The sequence below is a fragment of the Trichosporon asahii genome (genome assembly GCF_000293215.1).
Source record: "Trichosporon asahii var. asahii CBS 2479 unplaced genomic scaffold scaffold00071, whole genome shotgun sequence".
Taxonomy (NCBI): Eukaryota; Fungi; Basidiomycota; class Tremellomycetes; order Trichosporonales; family Trichosporonaceae; genus Trichosporon; species Trichosporon asahii.
Genome location: NW_014040854.1, coordinates 404,142 through 430,125, shown reverse-complemented (window position 1 = coordinate 430,125; position 25,984 = coordinate 404,142). Strand labels below are relative to the sequence as shown.

Here is a 25,984-nt window from a genome sequence, read left to right as displayed (position 1 = left end):
ATGATGACCGCCTCTTATCGCATCTCAATGCCCATCTCCTTCACAACGCGGCCAACGACCTTGTCCTGAAGGGCGTTGACCTCCTCATTGTTGAGGGAGCGGTCCATGCTCCTGTAGTTGAGTCGGTAGCAGAGACTCCTCTTGCCGGTCTTGGGGTGCGTGAAATCGTCGATAAGGGTGACGTTCTCGACGAGGTCTCCCGCAACGTCACGGACGACCTCGCAGTAGTCATTCTCGTGCCACGGCTTGATGCCCTCCTGCGTCTCCTCCGGGAGCCAGAAGCTCATGTCCTTGTAGCACGGCGGGTACTTGGAGTAGGGCTTGAAGGCGGTGATCTCTCCCTGCTTGAACTGGGAGAGGAAGCGCGGGTCCTGGGACCAGAACAGGCGGATGTCGGGAATGTCGAAGAGGACCATCGCGATGCGCTCGAGACCGAGGCCGAAAGCCCAGCCGCTCTTGTGGCCGACGCCTCCGCGTTCCAGCGTCTTCTGGACAACAACACCACAGCCGAGAATCTCAAGCCACTCGTCGTTGTACCAAACCTCGACCTCGAACGACGGCGATGTCCAGGGGAAGAAGGCATCGATCCAGCGGACCTTCAGCGGCTGCCCGTCCGCGGTGATGTGACCGAAGAGCTTGAAGATCATTCCATTCAGCGAGTGCTTGAGGTTCTGAGCCATCTCGGTCGCAAGCTCGGGGTCGTGGCACTCTTGCAGCGGGTTCTCAGGGCCGACATTGCTGATGTCGGTGATCTCAATCGGGCACGCGGCGAGCTCCTCGGCGAGCTTGGCGTTCTCCGCACGCAGCTGCTCCGTGAGCTGCTTCACGTCCGTGACGTCCCAGTGGCGCATACCCTCCATCTGGTGGAAGACGGGGTAGTGCGAGCTGTCAATCTCGTCACGACGGTACACGTCCGCGGCGATGAGGAACGCGTCCGCGCCAGTCTTGTAAGCCTCGACCTCGTGGGCGCTCGTATGCGTGCGCAGCATGTGCTCCTTGTTCAGGTAGTAGGAGTCGGTGAGCGAGCGGCCGGGATGGTCGGGGGCGAAGCCGAGCTCGTCAAAGTTCTGGAACACAGTGACGACAGGCGACTCGGGCTGGATACGCGTGAAACCCTTGAAGTGCGTCTCGATGATCTCGCGCAGAGTAGCCAGCGGGTGGTCCTTCTGCAGGTGCAGGTTGCGCCCGACCTTGGCCTGGATCGAAGGCGGCGTGTTCGTATTGCCGTCCGCGGGGTACTCCTTTCCAAAGAGCGTGACGGGCTGTCCCGCGACTGTGGTCAGCTCGCATTATAGCCATGAAGCTCACAGCCGACATTGCTCTGGAAACGGATCGAGCCGAGAGCTGCGGGGCCCGCAATGGCACGGGCGACCGGCGCACGAGCGCGAACGGCGGAGCGCGTCAGCTGGCGAACAACGGGAACCGCCCGGCGAGCGCGACAAGCGGCAGCGAGCATGGCCTTCGTTTTTCTGTAATGTGAGGTTGACTTTGTGCAGACCTCGAGATTTCGAGGTAATCAAGCGGATCGAGCCGAAATCAGCCATGTGCAACGCACGTGGGACTGTTCCTGAAACCGTGCCTGGTGTGGCACCCTGGCGAGGCGACCTCTGCAACTGGCCTCCGCTTATACCTCCTCTTCAAATCACCACTCCAGGTCGTTCTTCACTACTATGGCTGCCAAGAAGTGCCAAAAAGCTGCCCCACACGGGCTCGAACCGTGGACCTCGGAGTATGTTACTGATAACAGCTCCACGCGCTAGCCAACTGAGCCATAGGGCATCACGTGATGGACTCCAACAGTGGTGCCTGAAGGTGGCAGTCCCAATCTGCCAGCTGAAACCGTTGCCAAACTGTCAACTTTCTTTCCATCAAACTTCCCAAAAAGAATGACAAGCTCCTGGGAGCTTCAGACAAGCAAAAGACTGCCCCACACGGGCTCGAACCGTGGACCTCGGAGTATGCTACGAATAACAGCTCCACGCGCTAGCCAACTGAGCCATAGGGCAGCACGTGACTCGTGCAAACAACCGTGCCTGAGTACCAGACCTCCACCACAATCAATGAAACGTCAAACTCTCGTTGGACCTTCCACCCTCGTTCTCTCCGCCCACAGGAAACGCAAAAGGACACGCTCAGGAGCGTAGAATGGCAAAAGAACTGCCCCACACGGGCTCGAACCGTGGACCTCGGAGTATGTTAAGAGTAACAGCTCCACGCGCTAGCCAACTGAGCCATAGGGCAGAACACGTTTACCTTTCTCCGACGCCGAACACGAGCGCCGACGCCGATTGGCTCGTGCAAACGATGGACAGCCTCCGAGCGGTCCTTGCGTCTTCCGATTTGGCTCGCCGTTGACGTGCTACGGTTGCTAGAAGGTATATGCATTGGAACCGGAAGTTATCTAATGAAGTCTAGGGAAGGTTCTCTCCGAGCACACAACGGCCCTTGATGCACTGAACGTACCCATCGCTGAGAGCAGAGCAGTCATTGTCGCAGCCACCACAGTGCTCCAGATCGGTCTGGGTGTTGACGCAGCGGCCATCGCACGCCTCCTTTCCTGGCGGGCACGGAGCCTGAGTCTGCCTCGAACGGCGCGCAATAACCCCAGAGGGTACCGCAGTCGTGCTCGGAATCTCCGCACCCTCGACACACTTTTGGATAACGCTCATGCGGTAGAAGGCGTCGGCCTTCAGATCCTTGTGGACCTCACCGTTGGCACGAGTCAGGCGCGCTCCAAAGCCTCCAGCGTTGTTCTTCAGGTCGTACTTGGTCCAGTCGGGGATGAAGATGTTGTACACGTTGTAGTATTCGTCGCGAGCACCGCGGTACGTGGCAGGTACGGCGGTGACCTCAGCCACACCGTTGCGGAGGAGGAACTCGACCTTGTCGTTGGGGTCGTAGGGGCCAAGGACGTGTGCGGACATGTTGAGACCAGTCTCCCCGTACTTGCAAGTGTACTCGTTGCCGATGTCCATGAGAATCGTGTCGTCGAAAGCGATGACCTCTTCACCCTCGTCCCTCAGCACCGAACCGTCGTTCATAACCACGTTGATTGTGATACTGCCGAGACCAGTCGCAGGGGGGATCGGGACCATCTTCGAGCTGAAGTCGCGCACCTCAACCATGCCGTTGAACATCTCGCGCACGGGGTCAACGACGAGCAGGCTCGAATCGGTCCCAACAGATCCGTCACGGTTGGTGTACCCGAGCTCGAAGCTGGCCCACTGCCCCTTCTGTCCGTAGAGGCGAGCACTTCCCGTGTTCGACGGGAGGACAAAGTTACCGTTACGCGTGTTGGGCCAGAAGCTGCCCGAGATTTTGTACGGCGTGATGGGACCCTGCAGCTGCACACCCGCGGGAACCATGCCGAACATCTTGCCAAAGACCGCCTCGCACCGGTCGAGGAAGTCCTGGTTATCGTTCGCCATTGCCTGCATCGTCGCATTCTTGTCCACGCTGAATACGCGAGTGTCCGAGCTACGTGCGAGGCCGTCGGACTCGGGCTGCGCAAGCGGGTTCAGACGCACGTCTTGGATGTACTCAGTCGCGACGTTGTTGTCGAAGTAGCTCCGAGTGCTGTCGAAGTGGTGGAATGTCTCGTTTGTAATCGTAGGATTGGCTGCGGCATGCACACCGCCGATTGTATGGCCGCAAGCGACAGCCTCGATCATCTCCGTAGTGGTGAAGCCCATGCGTGCAAACTTCTCGATGTGCGACTCCGTTGAGTGCTGAGGCTCGGGTACCATGCCCTCCGCCGACGGCCCGGCGGCCGTTTCGCGACCGTAGTAGTACGGGATCGTGGGGCCGGAGCATGACCCGACTGCTAGTGTCGCCCCAAGGGCTACAAGGTCGGCCAGCGTAATATCCTCCATCAGGTAGAAGGACAGTTGCGTCATCACCGATGGGAAGGTAGCACCGGCGTTGGCTGGGCTAACGTCAGCAGTGCATGAGTCGGCTCCTGTGTAACTCACTCATTCAGCTCAAACTGGATAGACGCATCAACACCACCGGTACCCTGCGCAGCGTTGTGGTCCGCGGCGTCGTGGAAAGCCGTGCGTAACCACTCGGCTGGCGACGAGCGGGTCTTGCCTCCCATGGTACACGGCGAGACCATGGACAGGAAGCGCGAGTCGCTCATAAGCCGACGCAGCTTCACCGGGTCGGACGCTTCGGCGGGTAGCGTGAGCGCCAACGCAGCCAACAAACCAAAGACCTTCATTGCGATCGTCGTCAAAGTGGTCAGTAGGCGGGTAAGCAAGCAGACCAGTGTCGCTCAGCGTTATTAAGAGGAAACGTTGGGCGCGCACGTCCGCAGACGGCTCGTTGCCCACCGTCTGGTCCAACTTTTTCTTCTCTCCGACATTGGAACGAAACCTATCAGATAAGACAAGCCGGCCGAAGGCACCACGATGGCGGCTTGGCAGAGTCCGAAAATACTCCAGGCGACCTATCGCAAGCGCCAACTTTCTGTGACGCCAAGATCGAGGACAAAAGGGTCAGCAGCTCGCTTACGATCTCCAACGCGGGCAGCGGGCGCCTTTTCCCTCCTTTGGGCTGACTAGGGTAAGAAGGGCAGACCTGCCCCACGCCTCGTCCAAGGACGACGAGAAAAAGATGGGACGAGGGCGGATCGAACGCCCGACCTCAAGAATTGACTTCTGAAGCTTCACTCTCGCGCTCTCCCAACTGAGCTATCATCCCGTTTACGTAATTCTTGGGTGACCCTGACAGGGCGCACACACAACAGACTGCGCGTCGGCCCGCGCTCCGACACAGTCGAGACCTTCGATCGTTGTACCGTTGCTGTCGATAAGACGGACAGGGGCGTATACACTGGGGCATACATAAGCCATTATGGTCGATACAAGCGATTGGCGGTGTTCAGACAATGTGAATGTACAATGGTTGACGGCTGATCTTACAAGCTGCGCGCTATCACAGCCAGCACAATGTGCTGCGAACGGAGCGTGGAAGGAGAGTGTCTCACTTGACTGCGAGGTTGTTAGCACCGGACTCTGATTCCCAGGAGACAAAAGTGAACTCACATCCGAGACCCTTCCAGATATCGCTGAGACGGCGCTTAGGCTTCGGTTCGACACCGGTTGCCAGCTCGGCTTCAGGTGCTCCTACGTTAACGGTAAGCGGGAAGCTCACGACGCGGCGGCCATGTTCATCCGTCTCCTCCTCATCTGTGTCGTCCTGCTCGAACGGGTTGGCGTTGTCAGACCGCCGGAGTGGCCTGGCGGGACAGTTGGGCTCCGACTCCTCGGACGAGTCCGACGGGCTCGAGGTCGTCGCGCTCTTGCCAGGGCGGCGGGGCACGACAAGTTGCACAAGCGAGGCACGTCGCTGGCGAGCCTGCGTCTCAGATGCCGAAAAGCTTCCACTGCGGGGTCCGGCGGTACGATGAGGCTCAGCGGTATCATATGGACGGCCCTGGAGCTCCGCTCGTCGTCGCCACTCAGTGGACACCTCGCGACGCTTCTTCCTCAGCACGGCGTGCTGGCGAACTGCCTGAATCTGCTCTCCTGTTGGCGAAAGAGTGGGGATCGCAGCACCGCCAATGAGCGCTTCGCTGCTCGACGATGCCGAGAGAAGCCCGTTGCTGTTCGGGACTGTAAGGGAATCGCGCCAAAGCATGATAAGGGCGGGGAGAGATGTTTAGAACGCCGATGTGAGAGAAAATTGCCCAGTCGATGCGTCGAGGCAGACAATGCGACAGAGATGCAGGGGTGCCCGGGATAGTCGTGATCTGGGTGTGCGATGGAACGATGCAGAGGTCAACAGGATGGAGCTTGATAGCGGCGACCAGTTTATATGTGTACCGGTACCCCGGTCGCTCGGCTTCTTGGAGACGGAAACTGAAAATGACGAACAGGCGCATTTCCCCACACAGATGACGTCGCTTTGAAGTCACTACACCACTTCTCCACATGCCCCGAGGGCCCGAGATTCTGCTTCAGTCGGCCCGGTTCTGGACCCCCGGACTAGCCATGCGGCTGACGAATGCTGATTCATAGCATGCATAGTCGTACGCTAGACTTCTCCTGAGCACGCAGATCTCGGTTCTTCTGACAATGGCAGACTCCAACAACTGCTGAGGATTCGTCGTTCGATGCACGTCAGTCCGTAACGGTTCCTGTATGGAGCGAGGTAGATCGCGCTCGCTCCCTAACCCCGAAAGCACTGCAGTATCGGGCTGCACAGGCGCTGAGAGGACGAGCGACTGAGGTTGATGTCATGGCATTCCAGTCTGCGAGACTGGGGCCTGGACTGTCAAGGTTTCCCACCAAGTGGGGCAGCATCCCACGGCAACCCACTGGGAGGAGACAGTGCCTTATCTACCACACCCCGAAGCAGTCAACGGACATTCATGGAGGCGTGCAGTTGAATCCGCAATTCATGGCGAGGCCGGCGGCCGAGGGCGTCGGCCACGCCCGTTCGCCGAGCGCTGCGAAGCTTGCCGATCTCCAGGTCCGGCAGTGCTGTCCCTCGCAAGGGGTATTGTACAACAATGATCAGAAGAATGCATTGAGAACGCCGATGAGCGTAGTTTGTCACGATTGTCAGAAGCGGGAGCCCAAAGTCGATCTCGACAATCCTGCAGGTGCATGGAGGCGTCTACGACTCTCCTGAGTTGGACAAGTGATGATCGGGACAGCCGATGACAGTCTTGTTCACCTCATGTATACTGCGAGATCCGGAGTGTGCTAATCCCACTTGAAGTGGGAAAAGAGACGGCCATGCTCTGCCTACTCTGCCTCCTCACGAAGGACGAACTCCCACGTGCGGGCTTTGCCGATGCGACCGACAATCTCCTCGTTGTCATCCTTGCTGAGTCCCTCGCGCCAGCCGATCGTGCGACGGTGTGCGTAACCTGGCCAAACGGCGGGAACGAACTCGAAGCTGCGCTTAAGGGTGTAACGTGGCTGAGCTTCGCGCGTACCGGGGCAGACGGGCGGCGGTCGGGTCGCGAGACCCTTGACGTCCCACAGGCTGTATGGCGGCTGCGACAGGAGTGTGATGAGGAAAGAGCCCTGGCGATTCGGCGTCGTGAACGAGCTCGGCGCATAGCCCTTCGTCTTCGGCATGTTGTCTTCGTCGTCATCGAAACCCTCAAAGTCGTCCTCGGCTTCCGACTCGGAGTCAGACTCCTGCGGCTTCCGTTTCCGCTTCTTCTTCTCCTCAACCTCTGGCGGTCCGTCGCTGAGCACGTTCGAGACTCTCCGCAGCGAGCGCAGGAGCATGACCTGGTTCTCGCGGATGTTGCGGTTCTGGTCCGTCATGCCGCTTCCGCAGTGGGGAAAGTTAAAAATGACGCGAGACCAGCGGCGTCCCTTGCCGATCGCTTTGCTCTTCTCGAGCGCTCCCGCGTCGACGTTGAAGACAACGCGAGCGCCAGCCTCGCGCAGAGCATCGACGTTCTCCTTGCCGTCCGGGTACTTCTCGTAGCACTGCGCCTCGGAGTCGTAGCTCGTTGCGCAGACGAGGTGTCCAGCGTGTCCTCGTCCCTTAACGAGCGCAAGGGCGAAGGAGAAGTTGGCCTCGCCGAGGAGGAGAACGGTGTCGTCCGACTTGATGGGGATGATAGCTTTGCGAAGCACAGCGTTCGAGCTTTCCGCCGTTGCGGTGGATGCGGCAGCTCCAGCTCGCGCAGCCGCAGCCTTGTCCTTCGCATTGCGTGCTTCGGCACGAGCTGCAGCCTCAGCCACCTCGCGCTCACGGCGCTGACGCTTCGCAGCCCGTTTCGCCTTCTCGTTCATCTGGGGCGCGTTCGCCTTGGCCTTCGCATTCGCAGCCTTCTTCGCCTCGGCGGCCTTCTTCGCAGCAGCGGCCTGGTAAGAGCCCAGTGCTCCCTTAAGTCTTCCTCCCTTGCCCATGTCGAGTGGTGCCGGTCGTGTGCGGTCGTGTGTGAGGGAAGGAGCGATGCAGGACGTCAGAATTCGCCGATTATCTGAAGGGTGGACCAGTGTGCATCCAAAATTCTGCTCCCGCCAAAACAATCGCGCGAGGAAGGCCAGGAACATGACCCGATTTCATGAACGCGACCGGCGTCCTCCACACCATCCACCATGCCGAACCCGCGCACCTTCTTCGACCTTACGGTCAGCGACAAGCCCCTGGGGCGCGTTGTGGTAAGCTCAACGATCCGCTGTGCTCAGCTGACGACAGTTCGAACTCTTTGCCGATGTGTACGTCCGCCTGGGAGTGCAGTCTGAGTGCTAACCGTCAGCGTCCCGAAAACAGCAGAGAAGTAAGCTGTTACGCAGACGTCAAGCTAACAGCAGCTTCCGTGCTCTCTGCGTCGGTCATCAAGGCCCCGATGGGCTGCAAGGCTACAAGGGCAGCCCGATTCACCGCGTCATCGACGGGTTCATGATCCAAGGCGGTGACTACACGAAACGGAACGGTACTGGCGGAGCGAGCATCTACGGCGGGATGTTCAAGGACGAGCGTCTCGAGGGTCCTGGAACGGAGGTCGACAAGGAGGGGTGAGTCGTCTTTCAGGATCTGCAAGCCTTGGAGCGAAGCTGACGTCAGGCTCCTCGTCATGGCCAACCGCGGTCCCGACACGAACGGGTCGCAGTACTTCGTCACCCTTGCGCCCTCTCCCCACCTAACCGGGAAGCATGTGTAAGCCGTCTCAACTAGGCCCCAGTTAACCCGCAGTGTCTTTGGCCGCGTCGTTTCAGGCATGGAGTACATCGCAACTATCGGCAAGCTGGACACGGACGAGCGTGACCGCCCGCTGTCGCCCGTCATCGTCTCTCACTGCGGCGAGCTCGAGTTGCGTAGGAGGGCACGTACTCCGAGCCCGACACCGTCCGAGGACTCGGAGGAGGAGTACCGCCGGCGGAAACGGGAGCGCCGTGAGCGCAAGGAGAAGGAGAGGGAGGAGCGCAGGCGGGAGCGGAAGGAGCGGCGGCGGGACCGTTCTCGCTCCCCCTCCCGGCGAGACACGGAAGATCGCGAGGACCGGGACCGTAGCGACCGCCGCGACCGCAAGGACAGGAAGGATAAGAAGGAGCGTCGTTCCGGTCGCCGGCGATCTGACTCTCGTGACTCGCGCGACTCGCGCTCCCGCTCGCCGTTCGAGACCCTCTCTGAGCTCGATGCCCGCCTCCTGCGCGAGGAGACGGAACGTCTCGAGGCCGAGCGCAAGGCGAGGGAAGAGGAGAAACGCGCCCGTATCGCCGCCGAGCGCGAGCGCGCCAAGGAATCAGGCGGTATCGTGTACAAGGGCCGCGGAACTATGCGATACCGCGACCCAGATGCTAGGTGGGATACCTGGGGCCGGCCGGAGAACTACAACGCTCGGGGACAGGACACGCGGTCCCGCTTCCGCCGGCGTGATGGTGGCGGCGACAGGTGGGAGAGGGGGATGGACGTGCGCGCGGACCGCTTTGAGAGGGAGCGCGGAGATCGAGGCGGCAGGGACAGCAGGGAGCGGTTCGATCGGTGGGACCACGGGCGTCGTGGCCGCGATGAACGCGATGACAAGCGTGACGACAGGCGCGAGGAGGAGGAGAGGAAGAAGCTGGACCAGGACCTGGACAAGAGCCTCGCGGAGCGCATCTCGCTGAACTACGAGGAGAAGCCCGCCGAGCCGGCCGAGGGGAAGGAGCAGCGTGCGTCGGCGTGGAACGCGGCTCGCCGGGCGTCTCCATCTCCCGATCGTGGGGCTCGCTCCCCCTCAAGCGACATGGTCATGGACGACGACGACTAGACAAAGATAGACATATGCATTGTATTCCGCTTGTGTGCCCAGTCGCTCATGCATCCCTATCTCCGTGATCACATCGTACCGCCGGTAACAGAGGAGGCTAGGCCGGAGATTAAACCCCCGGTCCGGGCCGGGGGGACGGGACGTGATATGATCGGAGAAAGCTCGCGCAAACCTCACTCGGCTACTAAGATTGAGCGAGGAATGTAGAGTTGTCCACGGGCACAAAGCACATGTTCGTGCGGCGCGTGCGGCGCGTGCGGCGATTTGGTTTCCCCACACGCGCACGCAACGCACGCTACGCAACTGGTTACCTGCGGACATCAGAGTCCACACACCGCGCACGGAACGGGTACGCCGGCAGCGCCGGGGGCTTTCCGTGCCAAGAACGAAGGATTCGATAATCTCGGTAACCCCAAGCTACCCCAAGCTCGTATGTGACTTGACTCGACTCGTCCGCGGGTCGGTGGAACGCAGCCTTTGCTCAGCCCTTGCTCCTCCTCACACGTCTGCTCGCCCCGCTACCTCCTCACCAGCTCTTCAGCTACGACCCCGCCCTCCCGGCCCTCCCGGCCCTCACGGGAAACCACTGCACCTGCAAAGAAGAAGTGTGATGAAATCTGCCTGCATACAATCCTCACGGCCACAGCCCATCTACGATCGATTCCCAAAGTACAAAGTGTTTTGTTGTTAGTTGCCGCGTTGCGACAGGGCCTGCTCCTTGCCCGTCTTGATCTCGTTCGCGACGGAGATACCGACCATGGCCTCGCCGAGGTTGGACGAGACGTCGGCGAGCACCTGCGGGTTGTTGTAGTGCGTCACGGCCTGGACGATGGCGCGGGCGCGCTTGGCGGGGTCGCCGGAGAGGACTGGGGTTAGCTATTGCGGGCGATGATAGGAGAGGGGTGCGGGGCAAAGAGCGTCGCACGGACGCTGAAGGCCAGACCCGCTTGCGAGGGTGGCACTCATGCAAGCACACAGAGTATCCAAGTGTTCCAGCGCGTGCTCAGCCCGGCATCGACTCGGCGTCTCCGGGTCGTCTTGGCTGCCGCCGAGTAGAGAGACACTCACAGATACCGCTTCCGACGAAGACTCCGTCACAGCCGAGCTGCATCATGAGCGCGGCGTCGGCGGGGGTGGCGATACCGCCGGCCGCGAACGAGACGACGGGGAGGCGCTTGAGGCGCGCAGTCTCCTTGAGGAGGTGGTAGGGGGCCTGGATCTCCTTGGCGAAGGCGTAGAGCTCCTCATCGCTCATGGCAGCCGCGCGGCGGATGTCGGCCATGACGGCGCGCTGGTGCTTGACGGCCTCGACGACGTCGCCGGTGCCGGCCTCGCCCTTGGTGCGGATCATCCTGGAGTCAGTTCGCTCCTAGTCCTGGAAACTGGGGGGTCGATGTAAGAGGCGGGGAGGGGCTGGTAAAAGAGAGCGCAGGCCGGGGGAGAAGAGACAGATGATAGAGAACCTCGCGCTACACGCTCGGCCCAGAAAACTCACGCAGCTCCCTCAGAGATACGGCGGAGCGCCTCGCCGAGGTTCTTGCAGCCACACACGAAGGGGACCTTGAAGGCGTGCTTGCCAATGTGGTGCTGGTCGTCGGCCATCGTGAGGACCTCGGACTCGTCAATGTAGTCGACGCCAACAGCCTGCAGGATCTGGGCCTCGACAGAATGGCCGATACGGCACTTGGCCATGACGGGGATCGAGACGGCGTCGATGATCTCCTTGATCATGGCAGGGTCGGACTGGTGTTAGCTGACCGTTGAGGACGAAGACAGCGGCCTCGAAGTTGTTAGTCCCGAGCTACTCCGCCCCTACAGAGCACGGAGGAGTGACCGATAGCCTGCGCGGGGACCGATCGCAGGCTCACCGATAGCTGAGAGACTCACCATACGGGCGACACCGCCGTCACGACGAATGTTGGCCGGGATACGCTCGAGAGCCATGACGGCAGCAGCGCCGGCCTCCTCAGCGATCTTGGCCTGCTCAACGTTCATGACGTCCATGATAACTCCTCCCTTCAGCATCTGAGCAAGACCCGTCTTGACGCCAAAGGTTCCACCGGCACCACCAGCAGCTCCTCCCGCAGGACGCGGAACAGCGGTCGAAGGGGTGGCAGAGCCGGTGTTAGCGCCGGAGCCGGGGGCGAGGGTCTGGCCGTGGCTGTCGACGATGCGGGGCTCGGAGGCGGACATGGTGGCTGGGTGAGATGGGAGAGTGGGTGGGAGAAGAAGAGAGAGAAAGAGAGATGGAAGGGGTTGAAGAGGAAAAAGTCGAGAGAGGTGGACAAGTTAAGTCAGCGTGGTTTGGCGCTAGTGGTGAGGTGGCCTTGTGTCAACCGAGCAGATCCGGGGATCCGAAGTGGAGGTTGCACTATACTCCGAGGCTGAGGTTGAGTGAGAATAACTCTCGTGCACCAAGTGGGGGGTCACCACCCAGGGCCGAGGCGTGCCCAGGGCTCATGCAGGGGCGTGGAGTGCGTGCCCAGAGGTCTGCCCAGTCTCTGCCCAGCCTGGGCGTCTATGCATGTCGGTGGAGGGTGGAAGGGCCTGACATTACGGTTTGGAGCGCTCAGTCAGCTGGTCGGCGTACGGAAACACGGCAATTGTCCCTTGTCTGCAAGTCGGAAGTCGCGATGCTTGCTTCTGCAGAAATCATTGGATCCACATGCCCCTCTCATTTCCAATGGGCCCAACGCAAGGTCTGGGTCTTCGTAGACCGTCCGATCTTCTCCACCTAAACGAACACGCAGCAGCGCGTGCCCACTACGCTACTGGGCCATTGTAGCGCGGCGCATAGTTCGAGGCTGTAATCAGAACAGAAATCCAGGGCACCAGCATGGCCCTCAGGGCATCGAGTCAAAGCCAGATTGCGCTCGCTACGCACTACGTCGCTGTACACGGTGCTGCGGCAAGCTGCATGCGTCTGCGTGGCGTTGTCTGGCGATGATGCATGAGATTGCCCAATCAATGGACATCAAAGTGAGGTATTAATCGCGCTTGTGGACGCCCGCAGAACGCATGTGCCCGCGACCAGTGCCGGCGGAAGGAACCTGCGGGCATGCAAAGAATGGCAGGGCAGTCGCGGCCTCTCACTCGCTTGCACCTGTGCACCTGTGCGTCCTTGCCCTATCCTGGCAATCTGATCTCGAGTGATTGACCGATGGCGTCTTCGAGCGGTGGACAAGTGCGCTCTCCGCTCTTTCCCTCTTGCTTCTGACTCGTCTTGTCAGATCCAGCATCTGTCGCATGGGCCGGGCCAAGCAAACGGCCAGCAGTGTAGGACAAGGTGTGGCGTGCACCCCTCCTTAGATCTTTTCGAATCGCTCATGCATGGGCTCATTGAGATTCTTGGAAAATCAGGCCCGTCGATATCCCACTTCCGCCGGCAGCTCAACGCAAATGAAGCACGGGGATGCAAGGGTTGATCCGCCAATTCGAACTCTCAGCCTATCGCGGCGCGCCGAACGTACCGAAAGTACTCTACATTCCTCGGCACCTAGGATACGCGACCGAGCGCACCGAGTGCAAGCCCGAATGCGCCGACCTTTTGCGCGTCAGCGGATCAGCCAACGAAGGCTAGCTAAGCCACGGCTTGTCAGTGGCTGCCTTGGGCTGCCCTTGGGCTGCTTGCTGCCCGCCTCGTTGCCGCTTGCAGCTTGCACCGCACGAAGAGGCCGCTCAGGTGTGTTACGGGCTCTCTCCACAGCACACGTCCCCTCTGGGCATGTGTGATAGGACTGATGGTCATGGCCGCCCTTCAAAATTCGGAGTCGTCCCAGATCTCCACCATAACTCGCACGCCTTGCACTTGGGTCGTGAATGTCTCCCTCGACTCAAGCATTCGATATTGACGGTGCGGAGAGGTGCGCTGGGCGGCTTGTTCCGACCCAGAACGGAGGTCTGCTGTACCGCTGCTTCCAACAGCGCCGAGGGTAGGGTGAGAAAGGCAGCCTTCCCCTCTACTGGCTAGTTGGATGATTCCGTCGTCTTCTTGCTCTGCGCACGATGAGAGGAAGTCAATGATGGGGTCACTCAGCTCTCGTTTCTTTCTCACTCTCTCAACCCTTTGCAGCGCCCTTACTCCCAGAGCACTTCCCAGGTACGACGTTGACACCGAGATCAGAGGTGGGTGTATGGGCACCCAACTTGACGGCAGCCGTGACTGGTGTTAAGCACGGCAGTTACTGCACCGCAACCCACGCATGCAGCATGCAGCAGAAGCTGTCACCGCAACCTCCTCGCTTCTGGTCTTCCTTACCACTCCCGTCATACAGCAGCGAACGCAAGAATCCAGCTACGATTTCAGTTCCTGATCGACGAACTTGAGTGCATCACGTGCAGGTATCCAGCGTTCAACCCCATGGACTCCAGCGATCCAAGACTTCTCGATCGCAGCTGCTAATCTCATGACCCTGCACTCCATCTGCTGACCTTCGTTATCTCCCGTCTTCGCAGGTAGAAGTAACCAACCTCGTTGATCACGTGACACGCAGGAGCCAGAACCGGAGCAGCTCACCTCCGCCTCTTTGCCCTCCTTCCGCCCACGGGATCGACCCCCATGCCCGCCGTGACTAACGGGTGACTTGTGACGCGCTACGTGAGCGTGAATGCCGAACCGCGAACGCGCGAAGCAAGAGAAGCTCGAGGCAGCGCGAAGCGAAGCACATGTCAAGGCACTCCTATGCGGTACACAACAGGTACGCGCGACTCACCCGCGATCACCCGTCGAAAGAAAAAAACACGGCGACGGTGCACCGTGTGGGGAACCGATCGGGACGGACCATCGTCATCGCCAGCCGCGAGGCCGGGTCACTCGGGTGCGCCCGTGGACACCCCGTGAGCGGGCGCCATATCTCTCTGCCCGCAGCCAATGAACATTCACCAAGGGTGAGACTAGCGTCGCCTGATTTCGCGTGGGGTGACTCACCGTCGGAATTTTGTGCGGCAAAGGTTGTGTTGTGCGTTACGTAAATCGCCCCATGGTCCGTTGTCATCCAGTGAGAAGTCGAGAATGTGAACTCCACCTCGGGATCTCTGGCCACAAGAGTCAAGTTCAGGCCCCAGGTTTAAGCACGTCAGGTGTACGAGTGGTCGGTAACTCCCCAGCCCCCAACCCGTGCTAAATCCTCCCCTTGTCCACTCGCTTGCCCCAGACTCAAGCTCGCAACAGGCCAAAAAGCTTATCGCTGTTCCTCCGTTCTCATCTCCTTTCCTCTTCTTAACTCATGAACGCCCGCCTTGGTCTGCGACTCGTGTCTGCCCCCCGCATCTCCAGACCTCTCGCGCCCCTTGCCAGAACCTCGATCGCCTCGACTCGTTTCTGCTCTTCCTCTTCCTCCTCCACTTCCACATCCAAGCCGACCGCGCCCGCCGCCGACGACACGAACCCCGCCAAAATGTCCAACTACCTGCAGGAGACGCACGACCGCGTGTTTGCGCAGAACAAGGAGTGGGCCGCAAAGCAGCGTGCCAAGGACCCCGAGTTCTTCACGCGCCTGGCTGCGGGCCAGTCGCCCGAGTACCTGTGGATCGGGTGCAGTGACTCGCGCATGCCGGCCGAGATGATCACGGGCCTCGAGCCGGGGGAGGCGTTCATCCACCGCAACATTGCCAACATGGTCAACAACCTGGACCTGAGTGCGATGGCCGTGATCAACTATGCCGTGCGCCACCTGAAGGTCAAGCACATCATTGTCTGCGGACACTACGGGTGCGGCGGCGTGCAGGCCGCCATGACGCCCAAGGACCTGGGTATCCTCAACCCCTGGCTGCGCAACATTCGCGACGTCTACAGGCTCCACGAGAAGGAGCTCGATGCCATTGCAGACGACGAGAAGCGCTACGAGCGCCTCGTCGAGCTCAACGTCGTCGAGCAGTGCCGCAATGTCATCAAGACCGCGGCTGTTCAGCAGTCCTACGCTGAGAACGAGTACCCCATCGTCCATGGCTGGGTGTTCGACTTCCGCACCGGCCTCCTCAAGGACCTCGAGATCGACTACGCAAAGGTCCTCAAGGACATTCAGAAGATCTACAACCTCACCGAGTAATTCGGCTCCTTACACACCATCTTGTCATAAAAGTATCTAATGCATTAGTTTCCATCTGCCCGGCGCACAGGCGACAAACGCTCGAGCTCGTCCTGAGAGCATGTGGAGCGTCATGTGCGCGCCTACGAACAAGCCACTCGTTTCGAGCTGGGGCGCAAAGCCCTCTGCGCCCCATTCGCACTGAGCGCCAGCACTGTCGAGCGAGGGCTGACACCATCCTCACCTTGACCCTCGCCACAATGATTACTGATGCATATACAACCTAGGATTCGGCAAGTCTATAAAGCTGAGGGACTAGAGGTAGTACCTCTTCGCGCGCGGGCGGCGGCGCTCCGGGCCCGCGGCGACGTCCACCGCAAGGCGGTACAGGAGGATGATGGCCCACTCGATGTAATCGAGCAGGATGAGCATCCAGCAGATGAAGTCGTGCATAACGCGGCCGGGGATGCTCGTAGCATCCTTCACGACGGCACTCGCATGCTTTGACTGTGCGCGCTCGCGCTCGCTGCGGCCGCTGCGTTCACTGCGTTCAGCAGCCGCGACCGCGATCGAGTTGCCGTTGGCAGCGGCTGACAGCCGCTTCATGGCTAGTGACGAGCGGCGCGCGTGCTCCGGCCGGTTGCATAAGATTAACGGCTTGAGGTTGCGGCCGCGCGGCGAGGGTGTCGCCCGGTCGCTGTACTCGTCCCACGGGTCCTGCACCATGACCGACATGTCCAGGCTGCTGAGTGTGTCGCTCGGCGTCGGAGCAGAGAACTCGAGCGTGGGCACCGCCAGCCGACTCTCGTCGGCCGTTGCGTCTCCCTCCCACGGCGTGCCCAGCGACTGGTCCACCTCTGCCGCCAGCGATTTCTCCGGGGACCGCGACTCCTCCAGGTTCTTGGACCAGCGGAGGCGCATGCGTCGCGTGTAGCCGTCCGAGAACGTGTCGTACGGGTCCGAGTCCTCGGGAGCAGCGAGCTTGCCGGCGAGCACAAACTTGGCAGGCGACGCAGTGGAGGACGATGACACGATACGCATCGAGCCCGACGGCGTGAATAACGAGCTGGAGGTGGCGTGCGCCTTGCCATGCAGCGGGGTTAGCGAGCCTGACGTCGCACCTCGGCCGGCGTCGGAGCGCATCGGCGACGGCTGTAAAGACTTTAACAGCAGCGAGTCCTCCTGCAACGACGAGTCGGGCATGCGCGGGATGTCATAGGTGGCAGGCGAGATGTTGAAGTTGCTGCCGAGCTCGGCGTCAAGCGTCCGCTGTTCATTCAGGTTTAGGAAGTCAGACGCGATCGAGCGCACGCTGTCGTTACGAGCGTGGTTTAGTCGGCTGATAGTGCCATACCGTCCGACACCGTAACCGGCGCTACTGGTGCTGGCATAAGACGGAGAGCGCTGGTGCTCGTACAGCCGGCGTGTAGAGCCGCCGCGCTTGACCGGGCTATGCCGGCGGATGAACTGTCGCTGCGACGCCGACTTCAGGGATTTGTTAGAACCCGTGCTGCCTCCGAAGGGGCTCGAGTAATCGGAGGAGCCCATGACCTGGCGGACCGGAGTGAAGGGGTGTCGCGGCGACTTGGCTGGTGTTAAAAAGGTGCTCGACTTGAGCGCAGGGCGGACGCGGTGACGCTCCACGCCGAGCTTGCCAGGCGTCCCGCTCCTCTTCTTGGCGGAGTACTCGTCTGCCGAGTCAGGCGACGACTCTGACGCCTCCTCTCCGCTCGTGATCCTGGGTAGCGGACCGTCCTGGGCAGCCTCTGGCTCGGCGTCCGCATCCGAGAGCATCGGGGGTTTGCCACGTAACGTAGCCTGGTTTGTGTCCGATTCAGACTTGATATCAGACTTGCTGTCCGACTTTTCGGCATCGTTGACTTCCATGACAAGCGAGCGCTCGTGCTTGCACGAGTCGAGCTCGGAGAGCTGATCAAGCGTCTCACCCAGGACCTGAGACACTTCGTCTTGTGAGACAACGCTCGTGTCACTCTCCTGCAGCCGGCTCGGGAATTCGGGGAAAGACGAAACGCCCCAGCCTAATCGCTCATCAGCCGAGAGGCGCTTCTGCCGGCGCTGTAGTTTGCGAGCAAGCACGGGTGTGCTGTTGCGAGATGCGACGCGGAAGCGCGGCGCCTGCGGTAGTGTCTTCTGCTCAGCGGCGATGTCCTCGGCGTACTGCAGCTGGCGTTTGACGGTAGACAGGTCGCGACGAAGACGGGCGGCGGCTTTGCGCTGGGCGTCCTCACTCTCGCGAGCCTCGGCGAGGGCCGCCTCCAGGGCTGCTATCCGGGCCTCATCATCGTCAGCCTGGGCCTCGGCGCGAGCAAGCGACTGGCGGAGCTCTCCGTTGCTGATGATGCGTGGCTTGGGGGTCGGTGCCGTGAACGCCCTAACGGTGGAACGACGGCTGATGGGCGGCGAAGGCTGGGACGATCCTAAGTCGATCATACCTGGCATGGCGGCGGCTGGCGACCTATTATGACGCAAACTTCCCGACTCGAGCCTGCCGAGCGCCGCGACGAGCGGGTCCAGACCGTTCTCCTCTTCCCTCTCCTGTTCCGCGATAAGGCGCCGAAGACCCTGCAGCGTTAACGTGCTCTGCGCAGCCTCCTCGTCGACCCAATCGGCCTCATGCTCCTCGCCCTCCAGCATACTCGACCGGACCGAGGAAGGCCCAGACTCTAGGACTTGGGGCGGCGGCGGAATGGCGAACAGGGGAGGAAGACCGCGATACGGCGGCGGTGGCGAGGGTAACGATGAGTCGGACAGGAGGGAGGAGGGCCGAGCTCGTGACCGGGACGGGGTGTCTTCTGGCTCGATCAGTGACGCAGCAGTCGTAACTCCAGGAATGGCCCTGCTTCGCGGCGTATAACGCTTGGTCGGTAATGAGGGCGCTTCAGCGGCAGGCGTGCGCAGAGTTGTCGTGTGTGCAGCAGACGAGCGGCGTGAGCCTGGGGGGCGCGGGCGACGTGTCTGGTTCAGCATGTTGGGATCGTGAGGGCGGCCGGACGATGTGGGCCGTGTGTGGGCTTTGTCGGTGACAGACGGCTACGTGTTTGTGTGGGCACTGGGGGCTGCTTCCTTTGATTGTCGAGTGGCGAGGAAGACGCAGCCGTCAGTGCGTGTGCGTGATAGATGAAAGCGAATGTGTCCGTGTGTACGCGCGTGCAGGCGAGACGGAGAGGGCGAAGAAGGGCCGAAGGGGAGGGGAAGAAGGGTGTCCCAGTCGATGGGGGTGTACCTTTGGTTCGAAGAAGAAGGATGACAAGTCGAAGGTTGGAAAGGGCGTGCGTGCGGAATGAGAGTGAAGGGCGAAGGATGAACAGATAACACGACAAGAGATGGACTAGGTGTTATAGCGCGAGCAGGGTAAGAGAGAGGGAGGGTGCAATGTGGTGTTTGTTGTTATTGGGAGATGATTGAGTGAGGGATGCGGTGTGAATTGAGCAAACCAAACATTTGTCGAGGGGCGTCAGCTGGGTCGAGCAATGAGCGCAGTCGATGGGCGGCGTGAGCCTGGCTGGGCAAACGCTCGGATCTCCCTTCCTCTTCCTCCTGGGAAATGTGCTCATGTCTGATTCCCATTCAGAGATCGCCGCAGGGCGTACCGCAGCGCCGCAGCAGCGAATGCGTTGAACCATACACGGCACGAACCGACCAGTTCCTAAGCACCGTTCCTCACGCCTCAGGACAACCCCTCAGCCATCCTCCTCATTTGCCTCAGCCGCCGAGCAGCACTCCGTCTCTTAGCTTTGCGCCTCTTGCATGCCTCCGATGCACACGAGTCCATCCTCGTCCTATCATCAACCGCGGTCATTCACGTCGAGCAAGCAAGGAATTCAGATGTAAAGACAACAACCAAAGGGTGGCCCAGTCCAGGCACTGATTGACGCGTGCCCCCGCCGGGCCATCCGGTCCCTCGGGTCCGCTCAATAGCTCGCAGTGAAACACCGGGCCCCTCCTGGTCTTCTCCTGGTCCTCTCCTGGGTCCATTCAGAGCAGTAGTCCATCCGGCTTGTCTGATTCCGACCAGCATGATGCAGAGCAAGGGGAAGGAAGGCGAAATGGAGGGTCGTTGGGGAGAAGATCTGTTTACGTCCGTCGTGAGCGTAAACATTTCTCACACCTGGTCTCCAGGGACCGTAGAGTCCTGATCACTGCCTGCTTGCGCGTTCACTCAGCGAGACAATTTTGTAGACTGCTGTGCAACGTGCAAAGAAATGGCGCAGTGGTCGCGCTCAGCGCAAGACAAGCCCAACGACACGAGCCCCAGGGAAGCCTGGTCTTGGTCGAGACATCAAGGTCACGTAAGAGTCACTGGACCAAAACTGGGCCAGGACTCAATTGACCAACTCAAAAATCAGCCGCGTCACGATGCGAATAGCGCGCGCGTTCACATTCCGCACTCCTGACGCGTGCTGGCATTAGACCCGCAGACCATGTCGCGATGCCAAGATATGAGGGGGAAGATGTATGGCGGGTCCCGCAACACGCAACACGTTCTCCTTACGCATCAAAGATTGTGTAACGCTTTAACCTGAATAAAGCAGCGGGCAAAGGAGCCAGTGTGCATGTGGGAGAGTACGCATGCGCTGTTCAGGAAACGGGGTCTCGTCATGCCCTTGAGCTTGTTTGGTTCGCACGTCGTTGGGTCTCCGTGAGTCACGGCACCTCAGCACACTCACGGCCACTTTTGCTGTACCACGAGCTCTTCGCATCTGGCCAGGATCACGGCAAGACAGCCGAAACGATCGTCAACTGTGCGAGGCGAGCACATGGCTGCACATGCTACACTGCCCGATCGCAGGTCACGCCGTCACCGACCCTGCCACGAGTGAACGCCATATTATCATGCACCACGACGGATCCATGCCCATCGCTCTTGGTGCTGGGATCAGCCTCCCCGCAAGGTGTGCCGGGCACGCATGGTCGGAAAGGAGCTGTGAGGGGCAGTGAGGGGTGAGTACGGGGCCGCTATCCGTCAATGGTGAACTGAAACAGGCAGGTGCCCGCCTCCTGATTGATCTGGGCTCTCACAGCACTGTCATCGTTCGCCATACGCCAGCTTGGAGACGTGATTGGGACAGAAAGAGCACTCCCCCATGGTCGCGGTGTTTTCCAGCGTCTGCGGAAGGATTGTGCGGACGATGTACCCTCCGGATATCTCTCTCTCACCAATCCCTCGTATTCCCAGACATCCCCCGGCAGCGTCGCTTCAGTCGGCTCCGGTCTGTCCACTTACTTCCATGACGAAGAACGAGCTGATCACGCCTCCGCACACGTGTTCACTCCCACGGCATGGCTGCGATGGTGGCATCTATACATGGAAGCGGGACGAGTTACTCCACTCCGCAGGTTGAGTTAAGCGGTGTGGACTTCTATATATGTGTTCGCACTAATCGAAAATAGACGGGGATGACGACGAGGATGCCCCGGATGCCTCGCATGCCTCGGAGTCTGTTGAGATCGAACTAGTGTTGGGAGTGGGTGATCGACTAGCTTCAAAGTGTGGGGAAGTCACCGTTCGGAGAGTCAGTGTGGCTAAGTGGCTTGCGCGGAGCAAAGCAGGTGGTTTTCGTTCGTGGCCGGCGAAGGTCATGGCTGTGTCCCAACCATTGCAGGTTGCGGGGGGCTGGATCATGCACGCGCTCCTGGCTGGATGGGACCCCAACAAGCCTCAACCAAGCATGACGACGGCCTACTGCCCCGTGGTTCTTCCGAAGACCCAGCGCTGGCGGAAATGAGACGGGCGCACAAGTGGTAGAGCGCCCGCGCTCGCCCGCATATGCGTGCACCCGCAGATGATGAAGTGAAAGTGGACATCCGGCGGATATGCGGATACTGCGCACGTTATCTCTTCTCCTCGCTCGGTGGGGTACATCCCGGCGGAACACGGACACATGTGCCGCAATCCACACCTCTGGTGTCCACTCACATCGCACAGTGCTGAGCGGCATTATCGAATCGCCTCGTTAGCGATCAGCATGACATCACGCTCTCCAGCCCCACGGCCACGGCCAGGTTCCCGCTCTGGCAGTTGGATTCGAAATCCAGCAGCAAACATGCTCGGTGCCAAGACGCCCCCACGGACGGGAATAGCTCCAAGAGGCAGCTGGAACTGGCAATCGGAGGACCCACTGCGGCATGCCCCGGCATGACATGACATGATGTGGCATGCCAGGCTCCCTTGTGCTCGGCAATCGGCGTCCACTTTCCAGTCTCCTCTTTGCCGCGAGCTTAACGTCTGCTGAAAAGTTGGAAACGGTTGGGGAAGCTGGGGCTAAGGACTGCGAGGTCAGGCAGTGGAATAAGACGGCCATGGCATGGTGAGAACAAACGTGCTGACCAGCACGAACAGGCGAGGTTGAGGCGAGAGGGGCGTACCTGTGCACCTGTGTAGTTGCTGCTCCGTCTCGGAGAGTGAGCGCAGACATAGGTCGTCCGTAACAGTGACCCGCTGCTCCGCATGCTACACTTGGAAGACCAGGCACACGACACCGCTAGCTCGTTGTGAGCGACAGCTTGACGCTCTGTCCCAATGCCTGCGGGGCGATCTCAACTCCGGCTCTCGGTCCGGGAGCCGCACCCTCGTGCCGTGTCAGGCCGCAGTCCGATCATCCGCCAGGCCCCTCCAGGCCCCGGAGGCGATTCCGAGGCAACTGCGGTCCGCACCGTCACTTCTCTCTTACCTTCCTCCCACACCTTCCTCGTCACCACCCGGTGCGGACTGAATGGCATCGCGTGCGAAGCTGCGAACGCTATCGCCTTCTCGGTCCTCCTTAGTGTACCCCACAGCAAGATATGCTCACGAAATACCACGCTACGGCAAGGCGGAATACGGGGGCCCTTCGTCAAACGACAAGGTCACGCGCTTGCCCACCCGACCTCACCTCGAGAGCGGTGATCGTCCCCGCGCTCCCCCGCTCGCTCTCCGAAGCGAGAGCTGGTATTTCGAATCGTCTCTGACGAGATACAGACTGACATCAACAAGGGGGAGGATGGCATCGGCTTACTGACCGGCACGAGCGGCACATGCGGCACGGGCCCGCTAAGTGGTGGGAGCATCGTTGATAAGTGGGGAGGCACAGGCACGTACCCCACGCGCCACCGAGTGTCGTCAATGCGGGATTTCCGTTGATCACCAGTTCTGCAGATCCTCCCAACCACACTCCTCCGAGGTGTGCGAGTGGGCGTCGCCAGTCTTCCCCCTCCCCACGCCGGCGACCTCCACGGCGGGGTGACGCTCCCAGCCCCGCGGGCGGCGACGTCAGGAGGATGCAAGCCCGGCCCCACATGGACCCGCAGTCGGTCTCGCCTCCCAATCAAAGTGCCGCGATATGGCATCCTCACCGAGCGGCAAGCACGTTTCTTCCTGTGCACTTGGCCCGATTTTATTTTCGAACCTGGAACTGTTGCCCAGACAAGCATCCAGGATCCAGGAAGAGTCCGGGATGTGGGATGTGCGGGGTACGGGATCCGGAATTGGCGACGGTCTAGACGAGGGATCGCAAGGGAGGAAGGAGGCATGTGGGGGCTTCGATTGTGGCATGTGGGGTAAGTGTTGCCGGCCCAGAATTGAAACGCATCACATGGGCACTAATGGCCCTGCCCTCTGCCGCCTGCCTGCCGTCTGTGGCCAATGCCCGCCCCCGCCCCCGCTCTCGCTGGATATACGAGCACATCGTCGCCGCTGCCGCGCCTGCAGTAGATCTTGATGTCGAGTGACCTGCTGCGAGCCTCGGGGACCTCGCTACCTCGCCTGATGCCAGCTCGCACGCTCACTCGGTACCCCACACTCGAGCTCGGCTGACTCGGACTTTCGTGCTAGGTCTGCTGCTCTCCGGATGCCCGCGGAGCTGGGCTGTCCGGGGCAGCTGGGGCTACGGCCGTGATCGTCTCGCGCTAGTGGCCCCTCGCACGACAACGGCGACCCAACAACAGAACTAGCGGCGACGCCCGAGGGCCCCGGTCTCCAGCCTCTAGACACTCCAGCAGAGTTCGAAATAGCAACGGTCCCACACCTACGTCCCGCGTGCGCTTCTAGTGATATATAAAGAACACTCTTCACGACAATGCTCACCTCCCCATCACCCTTCTCTCTTCCTCTTCATCTGTACTAGCAGGGTAGTAGCAATGGCCGGAGGTGTCAAGAAACCCGTCAACGTCTTCCGCCTCGGCAAGCTGGGCGAGCCCAAGGGCGTCTTCAACTGGCGCCTTTGGTTCGCCGTGCTCTCGTTCGGTCTCCTGGGCGCTGCGCGCGGTATTGACGAGGGCCTGATATCGGGCTCGTTCGAGTCACCCGCGTTCAAGAACCTCATCAACTTTGACCAGTACTCCAAGGTCGAGCAGGCCAACATCAAGGGCAACGTCTCCTCCATGGTCCTCATCGGTTCGGTTCCCGGCTCCCTCTTGTGAGTATTCCGCCACGCCACACTGGTCCCTATTTACATCCCTCACCGGACATCTGGTTGCCCTTCCTTTCCACCACCCAGGCCACCAAGGACGTCTGGCTGACTGCTTTAGCGCCTTCCTCATCTGTGACCGTATCGGCCGTCTCTGGGCCACGCGCCAGCTGTGCATGTGGTGGGCCCTCGGCATTGCGATCTTCATGGGCTGCCGCGGCAGTCTGTCCGCAGTCTACGCTGGCCGATTCATCGCCGGGTTTGGGATTGGCCAGACCCCCGTCGTCGGTCCCATCTACCTTGCCGAGATCTCTCCCTCTAGCGTCCGTGGCCTGTGCACCTGCATCTTCACGGGCATGGTGTACTTTGGCGTGAACCTCGCGTACTGGTCGAACTTTGGCGCCAGCAAGACCTGGACCGTCGAGCCGCAGCGCTGGCTCGTGCCCACCTCGCTGCACCTCATGTTTGCCACGCTCATCTTCCTCCTGTCCTGGTTCCAGGTCGAGTCGCCGCGATACCTCATCAAGCGCGGCAAGACTGAGAAGGCGACCAAGGTCATGTGTCGCCTGCGCCAGCTCAGTGCCGAGCACCCGTACATTCGCGAGGAGATTGCGCGCATCCAGGCCGCACACGACTATGAGGTCGAAGCGACCCGCGGCATGAGCCTCTGGCAGGCTATCAAGGCGAGTCTCACGAACAAGTCTACGCTTTTCCGCCTGTACCTCGTCACCTCTTGCCAGTTCCTGTCCCAGTGGTCCGGCACTGGCTCCATCACCATCTACGCCCCCGACTTCTTCGATCTCCTCGGCATCAAGGGCCAGGAGCAGGGTCTGCTCGTCTCCGCCGTCTTCGGCTGCGTCAAGCTCGGCGCTGCGCTGATCTGCGCCCTCTTCCTCGTAGACTTCATCGGAAGGAAACGCTCGCTGCTCATCGGCATCACCCTCCAGAGCATCGCCATGACGTACATTGCCGGCTTCCTGACCAGTGTACCCAAGATGGGCGTCGATGAGAGCTACGTCCTACCCGAGTCGCTCAAGGGCGTGAGTGAGGGCGCTGTGGCGATGATCTACCTTTCCGGCTTCGGCTGGGCTCTTGGCTGGAACAGTATGTGAGTATAGCATTAGTAGTTTGAGGATAGCGCTGACCGTCCAGGCAATACCTGCTCTCCGCCGAGCTCTTCCCGCTTCGCATCCGTGCGATCGGCACCTCGTGGGCTATGGCGCTGCACTTCGCGAACCAGTACGGTAACGCACGCGCTGTGCCCAACCTTCTCCTTCCCACGAGCCACGGAGGCATCACGCCGTGCGGTACCTTCTGGTCCTTCGCTGCCATTACCATCATCGGCGGTATCTGGGTGTGGTTCTTCGTGCCTGAGACCGCTGGCCGGTCGCTCGAGGACATGGACAAGCTCTTCGAGCTGCCCTGGTACAAGATCGGCCGCTACGGCAACAAGGCTGCGGATGACGCCGACGCCGCCGAGGAGGACGACATTGACGACGACAAGCTCGAGAAGGAGAAGGCAGAGGTCGAATATTACGAGCACGCGAACCAGAAGCCGACGATCGCGTAGAGTCTGTAGCAGTAGTTGTAGTTAGCAGTACAATTTATGAGCAAATCATGTCAAGCGAGCGTTCCGAAACCCCTGTGATCAGTCTGGCGTGGCATCGGTCCAGGGTCGCGCATCACCCAAGTTGCGAGTCGCTCGTCGCAAGTCGAAGCAATGTGTGCATGTGCCGGCTATATTTTAAGCTCTCTGCTCGCCGCGGCAGAGTCTCTATGTTCTTCCAATGCGTTTTGATTCCCCTGTTCTAGACTTCTTAGCTGTA

The 25,984-nt window shown here is 60.5% G+C and overlaps 10 protein-coding genes and 4 non-coding genes across 14 annotated transcripts; 3 read left to right on the top strand and 11 right to left on the bottom strand.

Annotated features, from left to right (window-relative positions):
• Nucleotides 1–14: 14 nt before the first annotated feature.
• On the bottom strand, nt 15–1,317 carry A1Q1_05011 (phenylalanyl-tRNA synthetase; the record flags this gene model as incomplete). Its single annotated transcript, XM_014321818.1, has 2 exons — nt 15–1,262; nt 1,309–1,317. The coding sequence occupies 2 exons, from the start codon at nt 1,315–1,317 to the stop codon at nt 15–17; spliced, it is 1,257 nt and encodes a 418-aa protein (XP_014177293.1).
• A 378-nt stretch (nt 1,318–1,695) lies between these two features.
• On the bottom strand, nt 1,696–1,779 carry A1Q1_t383. The gene has a single exon. It is a non-coding gene; the product is annotated as a tRNA-Asn (tRNA).
• A 143-nt stretch (nt 1,780–1,922) lies between these two features.
• On the bottom strand, nt 1,923–2,006 carry A1Q1_t382. The gene has a single exon. It is a non-coding gene; the product is annotated as a tRNA-Asn (tRNA).
• A 151-nt stretch (nt 2,007–2,157) lies between these two features.
• A1Q1_t381 lies at nt 2,158–2,241 on the bottom strand. The gene has a single exon. It is a non-coding gene; the product is annotated as a tRNA-Asn (tRNA).
• Nucleotides 2,242–2,411: 170 nt separating this feature from the next.
• Nucleotides 2,412–4,219, bottom strand: A1Q1_05010 (uncharacterized protein; the record flags this gene model as incomplete). The annotated part of the gene is made up of 2 exons (XM_014321817.1): nt 2,412–3,930; nt 3,972–4,219. 2 exons carry the CDS (start codon nt 4,217–4,219, stop codon nt 2,412–2,414), a joined length of 1,767 nt encoding a protein of 588 aa, XP_014177292.1.
• Nucleotides 4,220–4,615: 396 nt separating this feature from the next.
• On the bottom strand, nt 4,616–4,701 carry A1Q1_t380. The gene has a single exon. It is a non-coding gene; the product is annotated as a tRNA-Phe (tRNA).
• A 282-nt stretch (nt 4,702–4,983) lies between these two features.
• A1Q1_05009 (uncharacterized protein) lies at nt 4,984–5,640 on the bottom strand (the record flags this gene model as incomplete). The annotated part of the gene is made up of 2 exons (XM_014321816.1): nt 4,984–4,991; nt 5,046–5,640. 2 exons carry the CDS (start codon nt 5,638–5,640, stop codon nt 4,984–4,986), a joined length of 603 nt encoding a protein of 200 aa, XP_014177291.1.
• Nucleotides 5,641–6,752: 1,112 nt separating this feature from the next.
• On the bottom strand, nt 6,753–7,880 carry A1Q1_05008 (uncharacterized protein; the record flags this gene model as incomplete). The annotated part of the gene is made up of 1 exon (XM_014321815.1): nt 6,753–7,880. The coding sequence occupies one exon, from the start codon at nt 7,878–7,880 to the stop codon at nt 6,753–6,755; it is 1,128 nt and encodes a 375-aa protein (XP_014177290.1).
• A 192-nt stretch (nt 7,881–8,072) lies between these two features.
• Nucleotides 8,073–9,727, top strand: A1Q1_05007 (peptidyl-prolyl cis-trans isomerase; the record flags this gene model as incomplete). Its single annotated transcript, XM_014321814.1, has 4 exons — nt 8,073–8,135; nt 8,173–8,192; nt 8,271–8,492; nt 8,671–9,727. The coding sequence occupies 4 exons, from the start codon at nt 8,073–8,075 to the stop codon at nt 9,725–9,727; spliced, it is 1,362 nt and encodes a 453-aa protein (XP_014177289.1).
• A 687-nt stretch (nt 9,728–10,414) lies between these two features.
• Nucleotides 10,415–11,458, bottom strand: A1Q1_05006 (uncharacterized protein; the record flags this gene model as incomplete). The annotated part of the gene is made up of 3 exons (XM_014321813.1): nt 10,415–10,593; nt 10,796–11,079; nt 11,223–11,458. 3 exons carry the CDS (start codon nt 11,456–11,458, stop codon nt 10,415–10,417), a joined length of 699 nt encoding a protein of 232 aa, XP_014177288.1.
• Nucleotides 11,459–11,539: 81 nt separating this feature from the next.
• A1Q1_05005 (uncharacterized protein) lies at nt 11,540–11,920 on the bottom strand (the record flags this gene model as incomplete). Its single annotated transcript, XM_014321812.1, has 1 exon — nt 11,540–11,920. The coding sequence occupies one exon, from the start codon at nt 11,918–11,920 to the stop codon at nt 11,540–11,542; it is 381 nt and encodes a 126-aa protein (XP_014177287.1).
• Nucleotides 11,921–15,123: 3,203 nt separating this feature from the next.
• On the top strand, nt 15,124–15,774 carry A1Q1_05004 (beta class carbonic anhydrase; the record flags this gene model as incomplete). The annotated part of the gene is made up of 1 exon (XM_014321811.1): nt 15,124–15,774. The coding sequence occupies one exon, from the start codon at nt 15,124–15,126 to the stop codon at nt 15,772–15,774; it is 651 nt and encodes a 216-aa protein (XP_014177286.1).
• Nucleotides 15,775–16,068: 294 nt separating this feature from the next.
• A1Q1_05003 (uncharacterized protein) lies at nt 16,069–18,741 on the bottom strand (the record flags this gene model as incomplete). The annotated part of the gene is made up of 1 exon (XM_014321810.1): nt 16,069–18,741. The coding sequence occupies one exon, from the start codon at nt 18,739–18,741 to the stop codon at nt 16,069–16,071; it is 2,673 nt and encodes an 890-aa protein (XP_014177285.1).
• A 5,148-nt stretch (nt 18,742–23,889) lies between these two features.
• Nucleotides 23,890–25,728, top strand: A1Q1_05002 (quinate permease; the record flags this gene model as incomplete). Its single annotated transcript, XM_014321809.1, has 3 exons — nt 23,890–24,167; nt 24,280–25,266; nt 25,311–25,728. 3 exons carry the CDS (start codon nt 23,890–23,892, stop codon nt 25,726–25,728), a joined length of 1,683 nt encoding a protein of 560 aa, XP_014177284.1.
• Nucleotides 25,729–25,984: the final 256 nt, after the last annotated feature.